Source organism: Lynx rufus, unplaced genomic scaffold (genome assembly GCF_022079265.1).
Source record: "Lynx rufus isolate CCGP_SWC_20201006 ecotype Redwood Valley unplaced genomic scaffold, mLynRuf1.p SCAF_7, whole genome shotgun sequence".
NCBI classification, from domain to species: domain Eukaryota; kingdom Metazoa; phylum Chordata; class Mammalia; order Carnivora; family Felidae; genus Lynx; species Lynx rufus.
The window spans coordinates 54723811-54731802 of NW_025814889.1; the positions used below are offsets into that span (position 1 = coordinate 54723811).

At 41.9% G+C, this 7992-nt stretch overlaps 1 protein-coding gene across 1 annotated transcript; it reads right to left on the bottom strand.

Moving 5' to 3' along the window:
* Positions 1-432: 432 nt before the first annotated feature.
* Positions 433-2824, bottom strand: LOC124501498 (cationic amino acid transporter 3-like). The gene has a single exon (XM_047065730.1). The coding sequence runs from the start codon at positions 2551-2553 to the stop codon at positions 790-792; it is 1764 nt and encodes a 587-aa protein (XP_046921686.1). The 5' UTR covers positions 2554-2824; the 3' UTR covers positions 433-789.
* Positions 2825-7992: the final 5168 nt, after the last annotated feature.

The window sequence follows — 7992 nt, forward strand, 5'->3', positions numbered from 1 at the left end:
AAACATCAGGAAAATGGATGTTAAAACCATAATGAGATATCACTTTATACCTGTAAGAATAGGCAAAATCAAAAAGATAAGAAATAACAAGCGTTGGCAAGGATGTGGAGAAAAAGGAACCTTCATACACTGTTGGTGGAATGTAAATAGGTGTAGCCACTGTGGAAAACAGTATGCTTGTTCCGCAACTAATTCAAAATAGAACTGCCATATGATCCAGTGTTTTCCTTGCTACATATTTACCTTAACAAAAACACTTTCTCTAGTTTCTTTTAGTAATAATTGCTTTTTAATGTGTGTTTACTTTCCAGAGAGAAGGGAGTGAGGGGCAAAGAGAGGGGGAGATAGAGAATCCTAAGCAGGCCCCTCACTGTCATCACAGAGACTGACATAGGGCTCAATCCCACAAATTGTGAGATCATGATCTGAGCCAAAATCAAAAGTCAGAAGCTTAACTGACTGAGCCACCCAAGGGTCCCAATTAAAATTGTTTTAAGTGCAGCAAGCAGCTATAGACACAACTGAAAAATAGATTAAAAAAGTAGACAAGTTAAAAAAGCAAAAAAACAAAAACAAAAACAAAATCCTTCACTCCACAACAAATGCAAAGCTCTATTAACTTTCCCCCACCAATATGCTATGGGAGGCCTAGCTTTCCATGTATTCAAGACTACTCTCCATTGTTGTGCAGGGGGACCAGACTGCATTCAGGTGTGATGATGTCAAGCCAACTGTGTACACACACTGCTGAGTTCAAGGTCTACAGTTTTGGCCCTAACTTAAGTAAAGTTAAGCGACCCGGCTGTGTTGGATTCCATAGCTGAAGTAGATAGCAAACCCAATCAGCATCCAGACAGCAAATCGGGCCCAGGTGGCAGCTGTCATCTGCATCATAAGGTAAATATTCATGAAGATGCTCAGTAGTGGGAGGAGAGGCAGAGCAGGGACCTTAAAGTAAAGGGGACTGGAGCTCTGAGGCTGTCTCCAGATGACCCCAGTGAGCCCAGTGATGAGCACCAGGAGCACCACAACCACTGAAATCCACAGTGGGTCTCCAGAAAGCAGAACTGGCCACCGGGCCAGCACCAGGCAAAGAAGAGTGAGCAGCAGAGCAAGCAGTGAGGAGCAAACACGGACAATCCGGCCAGAGAGTGGAGTAGGTGTGGAGCTGCATGGAAAAAATAGTCCCTGTAGAGTCAGCTGCTCTGCTGAAGGTCTATTGTCCTCCTGCACCTCTGCTTTATTTCCCTCATTCTGCATCTCAGGCTGATATCGGAGGATGAGAACACTAACTGCCACCAGGGAGTAAGTCAGCAGGGTCACAATTGACCTGAGGTCCACAAGATCAGTGAGTCCAAAAAAGAATGTCATGATTGCTGCAATAATGCCAAAGATCACAGTGGCCACAATGCGGGTGTATGTGCCAGTATGGATCCTGGCAAGGACAGGGAACAGGAGGCCATCCTTCACCATCACATGTATTACCTGACGTATGGGGAACATAAAGCCCAAGAGGCTGGCAGAAAGACTACAGAGGAATCCAAAAGCTATAACATAGTAGGCAGGGGCCCAGCCAATAAGAAGAAATGCCTCAGGCAAGGTGCTCCCAGGTTGAATCTTGTAGTAAGGCACCATAAGCGTAAGTGCCGCAGAGACTCCAAAATACATCAAAGAGCTGATGAATAGTGAAATCACAATCCCCATGGGAATGGAACGCTGGTGATTCTGGACTTCTTCAACTCTGGTAACAATATTGTCAAAACCAATAAATGCATAGAAACAGGTAGCTGCTCCACGGAGAATCCCCTCAAAGCTGAAAGGCATAAATCTTCCAGACCCCAGAGTCCCCAAGCTTGAGGTGTCATTGAATCGAGCCTTTACATAGTCTGCTTCTGTGAGCTTCCAGTTGTGCAGGTCCCCCTTAATGAAGCCAGAGGTGATGAAAAAAACAAGAACCAAAATTTTCAGCAGTGTGAACACTTTGGTAACAAGGAAAATCTCACTATTCCTCAAAGTCAGCAATCCAATGAATAACAACACAAGGCCCACAACAAAAAAGTCAAGATATTCTACAAAAACATGGGGAACATGGGGTGAGATGCTCTCACGCAGGGTCTGAGAGATCTCATTCCCAGGGAGGTTGTCAAAAACTAAGGTCCAGGCACAGGACACGATGGCTGTACCAGCAACAAAAAACAGAATGAGGTTCCAGCCAGTGATGAAAGCCCAGAGTTCACCTACAGTGACATAACTGTAGAGATATGCAGAGCCAGAATAGGGAACCCGGGAACCAAACTCTGCAAAACACAGCCCGGCCAACACAGAAGATAGACCGGCCATCAAAAAGCAGATCATAGTGGATGGTCCTGCTTGATTGCTGGCCACCTCACAAGCCAGGACATACACACCTACACCCACTGTGTGACCCAAACCCAGGGCCACTAAATCCAGAGTGCTCAGGCTTCTGGTAGGGGCAGCTTCAGCCATTTCTTGCTGCAGGATACGTCTGCGTATCAGCTTTTGACCAAATCTGTGAAATGCCTGACATAGCATTGTGGCTGGAGTTGAAGAGGATTCTAGGGTCAGCCCTGTAGCAAGCCCAGAAATCCAAGAGTCTCAGATTAGATTCCGTGAGGCTAGTTAAGCCTAGTTGGGTTGGGATGCTCACTTCTGTTGCTCAGGCTTCAAATCTGCTGCTTCATACTTCATTAGGTATGTGTTATCCCTCCATAATGCCTAGTAAACAATAAGTATTTAATGAACAATAATGCTAAAACAATAAACCAAAGTTCAGAAGTTTCATTTCACTTGTTGCAGCCCAAATGTCACAGAAACTGATACCAAAGGACATCATAGAAAAATCAACTTTGCTTTCCCCCCCAAAAAAGTGCAAAATACCTCCCAACATGCTTTTTTTAAATGAACTACATGATATAATCCAATTGGTTTCCACTAGTATGTAGTTCCATGTACTAATTAAACTGTAAGACACAAAGCAAGGTATGAATTTGTTGTGCAATAATTTACACATGAGACATTGGTGTAGTGCTTAAGCATTAGTTAAGACACATTAATTCACAGACTAGAGGGCTTTGTTACAATTACAGAATCATTTTTTTTAAATGTTTATTTATTGTGTGGCCTGGATGGCTCAGTCAGTTAAGTGTCTGACTCTTGAATTTGTCTCAGGTCATGATCTCATGGTTGTGAGATCAGACCCTGCAAAACTAGAAAAGCCATTTTATGAATCCTGACATTCAAGAAACCTCACCCAAAGCAACCAGACAAAAATTAACTACAACTTTCATGCCCACAGTTATGAGAGTGCAGTGGGCAGCAAGAAAAGAAATAAGTCTCCTAGCTCAGTAGCTCACAACCAAGACAATTCCTTCTGTCTTCTCCCTCTCTGGATTCCAGGAGAGAAGGTGAGCTCACTTCTGCTCACCGTGTGCTATGTAAACACCCTGCACCAGCCATCTGCGATGTCAGCTACCAGCTGCTGGGAGACCCTGCCCTGCTCTGTGAGCTTGTATTAAAACACTCACTTGTAAATCCCTATTAATTTTGCACAAGGAATTTTTGTTTGCTTGTTTGTTTTTGTTTTTCAAGTTGTCTCCATGTCCAGTGTCTGTGTGAGGCCCAACATGGGCTTGCAAAACGTTTAGATTAAGATCTGAGCCAAGATTAAGAGACAGACTCTCAACCAACTGAGCCACCCAGGTGCCCCTACAGGAGTTATTTTTAACTGGCTCAAACTATTTTCTGAATATGTCAACAAGCCCTGCATGTGGTTCCTCCTTCCTCCTCCTCCCTGGCTGCTATTCAAATAGGCCCCTCTTCAAGGGGAGCAAGGTTTTGGGTGAACAATTCACAGCAATGCCCCAGAAATGCGTAGTGGAGAACATAGAAAACAAAGTTTGCAGCTCCACTCTCCTCTCAACTCAGGCTTTGGTTTTGAGAGAATTTTAGAAAAGGTTGACAGATGTTTTTAAAGAAGGAAGGAACAAGTCATATTTGAAAAGTGTTCCTTTTAGATGCTTAAAAGGAACCTTGGGTTATGAGTCAGACCTTCTGTCTACAAATCCATCTAGACTCTTTATTTTCCACCCACCAGTTCCAATGTTGTGATTTACCAACAAGCATATGAGATAGATAAGATAGATAAGGAGTAAATTCTTCACTCATGGAACCTTTCTACACTATAAATGTGACTGGTGTGTCCCCCACCCACCCCCAGGCTTTAAACCCTTCAGTGGTTCCCACTGTCCTTCCTTCATAATCCTTCCTTCATCATCTGATCTGTGCTGATTCTTCCAGCCTCATCCCCTGCCCAGTTCCTGCTCCAGCTGTGAAATTCTATACTCACCCTATCCCCCTGCCTCTAATGGTTTCTAGGCCCCTTCACATAGCTAACCCCCACTTTTCTTTCAGTTCTTGGCTCAAAAGTTGCTGTCTCAGAAAGCCTCCCCTGACACTTATGCCGCCCTTTTTATGTGCTCTCATAGCACCTGGATTATCCCACATGCCATTTATCTTAATGTAGGAAAATTCCAGTCAACTGCCTGTCTCCTCCATCAGACTGTGACTTAGGTGCTTAATAAGTATTTGTTGAACAAATGTACAGAGAAGAGAAACCCAAAAGAGCACATAATGCAGAATTCCTGTCTACTTGACTTTGAAATACATACTTTGTAGTCAAGCAACCTTTATAAATCTGGCTCAGGTAAACATATAAATGGTACTTTATTCCTTGAAGATGACAATCAAAACAAAAGCTGTGGAGAGAAAACCACCGGTGATGAGCCACACATTGATGATAATGAATGCTTGGCTTTGAGGACACTGTTTTAAAAATAAAAGGCAGCTGGGGGTTACAGGCAACCAACCACCCACGCCCAATTAGAGATTACCTACTTTTTTGAAGGCATCACACTCAGGCCCTATAATATAGATGGGATGTCCTAATACAGAGGTTCTCAGTTTGGGGGACACAGGGAGGCATAATGAAGACACCCGGGGACATTTTCAAACTTCAGATCCTTTCTAGACACTCTTGCCCAACTAATACTGTACTTCCCATGACTGGTCTAAACCACCCCAGCTGACAAGACATTGTCCTAAATTTCAACAAGAGATTTTAAAAGCTTTCTTCACAAGAAGGTGGCACAGTTTAGTAGTTCGGGGTAAAGCTCTGCAGGAGTAAAGCTCTGCTCAGGTTCAACTTGCAACTCAACCTCACACCTGATAACTCTGGGCAAATTAGTTCACCTATCAAGGACTTAGTTTCTACAACAGTCAAATGGGAGTAAAAGTAACTACTTCATAGGGTACTTGTGAGGAGTAAGAGAAATGATGCCTATAAAGTACTTAGCTCAGTGCCTACCATACAATATGTACATAATAATAATAATATAATATAATATAATATAATATAATATAATATAATATATCTAATATTTAATGTTGGATTCTTATCTAAAGTCCCCAAACATTGAAAAACAATTAGCCTTTCTAAATAACTGGCATCAACATCATCCATTGAAACTCAAGCCTGTTTGATAGCCATCATGAACTAAGGAAAACTTTTTTTTTCCGTTTAATTTTCCTTGAAATGCTAAGGACTCTAATTAGACACTCTCATACATGCTGGTGCTAAACTATATGGTGTCCTAGACTTACTAAGTTAGACCAGATATAAAAATATGTGAGGCTCAAATATAATAATAATAATAATAATAATAATAATAATAGTAATAGTAATAATAAAATCTTTCCCTGTGGTTGCCTCATCTTATTTCCAGAAGAGGCAGTGGTCAGCACTGTATTGGTAAGAACAATGAATATTATGTCAGAAATTTTGGATTTGAGTGCTGGCTCTTCTACTTCACTATACAAACTAGCATAATTTGCTTAAGCTTCAGTTTCCTCATCCACAAGAAAAATTAACTTCACTTCCTTTGCTGGATCAACATGAAAATTGGATGAGAAAATATAAATCATGATGCACTCCTTAGGGCAGTGTAACTGGGGCCACTATCCTGAAGCATAGCCTTGGTGGAATTAAGATGCACACACCCTCCTACCCCACAATCCTTCTCCGAGGTAAACACTCCAAGGAAACTCTCCTGAATCCATAAGGAGGCCCATACGAGCATGTTCATCACAGTACTATGGTGGTAGCAAGAAGTTGGAGCTATGCCAATATCTGTTACTAGTGGAATATACAAGTAAAATGTGCCATATGCACACAATGAAATACTACACAACAGTCAGGAATAATAAAGTAGATTTACAAGCAGCAACATGGGTAAATCTCAGAAACAATGTTAGGTAATGTAATTGAAGCATATGAGGTGTATAGCACAATGTCATTTATCTACATTTAAAAACAGGCAAAAATGCCATATATTTGTCAAGGATATCTGTTAAAAATGTTACAACATTCCTCTAATCACAGTCTCCCACAGGTTTCTATTTCCATTCAGATTAGAAGCCAAAGTCTGCATTTACAATAGACTACAAAGTCCAAGAGTATTTGTCACTGATGTTGGTAACTCTCAGCCTCTGCTTCTCTCTCTTTTCAGTTATTTTTTTCTAACCTCTGGCCTCTAACCATTCTGGCCTCCTAACATACCAGGTAAGACCTTACATCAGGGCTTTTGTATTGGCTGTCCCCTATAACTGTACCACTTGGGACCCAGATATCCACATGGATGCTTCCTTACTGCATTTGATGACATAGCATACGTATAGCTCAGCTTTCATCAATTACTCCATAAAAAATTCAATCCCCCCAACTACCCACAACATATCTTATTCCTCTGTCCTTCTCCCCCTCCCAGCACTTATCACCATTTAAGGTAGTATATGTTTTAGTTATTTGGCCATGATGTTTCACTCTAAAAGAATATAAGCCCCATGAAACACATTTTTTTTTGCTTCTGACTATATTCCATGCATCTACAACTGTACCTGACACATAGTCAATATTGTGTATTTGTTGAGTGGATGAATGTATCTAAATGCACATGTAGAGCATGGACCAGAACAGTATTTATTAAATACACTAAAGCAAGTACCTCCACTAAAGGTGGGAAATGATAATAGAGATCCAGATGAAAGGGGAGATAGCATGCATTGATACAGGGCCTTACAGAAAGCAATGGTGCAAACAGCCATGACTGAGGAAGGGTGGACTCCACTCTGTGCACTTCAGGTTCAACAAAGGAATTGCATGAGGTGATGTTGTGAGAGGAACTGGTTCAGAACCTGATAAATGGCAGGCACTCAACAGATTTACACTGAAGGAGGATCAAAATCTGTAATTATCAGGTATAGAGAATACAGAGAAGGAATGCCGGCTAGAAAGAGGTTGGAAAACAAGGAAAGATGGGGCACCCCTCCCACCAGTTCCCTCTGAACCCATTTCCCTTTTCCCAAATCCTCTTTCTCCTTCATCTCCTTCCTCTGTCTCTGGAGGCTCATTACTGAGCACTAAGGATGTTTGTACCATGTTTGTCTCTCTGGGGAACCATCCACAGTCACCTACCTCCCAAGAAAGACACAACAGTGGTTCTTAACATTTGTTGAATCACAGAGCCCTCTGATGTTGGTCACCTTGAAATAATGTCCTACACTCTCCTGAAGTCCATCAGTGGACCATGAGCCAGAATCCCAGAGGAGGACCACCTGAATGGTAGGGTGGGAGAGGGGTAAGGCTTTTGATAATTTCTGTTCCCCTCAACTTTGTTGTGCAGGGTGGTCCTTGTGCTTTTTAACTTTTACTGAAGATGAGGGACAGTGGGCTACAGACAAAATATGAAGATGCCAGAGAATCAACCCAAAGAACATCTGGGAATTAAATAATCATATTTTATGACTCCAACAGAAACAGGCAGAACAAACAGATGAACAAGCAAACTTACAGAAGAGAAGGCAAATCCATGACTGGGAATCCTGAAAGAGCCTACCACAAATCGAGTTTATAACAAC

What these genes read in the sequence shown, in the direction of transcription:
- LOC124501498 (XM_047065730.1), bottom strand. Translation starts at nt 2,553, where the DNA reads ATGCTATGTCAGGCATTTCACAGATTTGGTCAAAAGCTGATACGCAGA.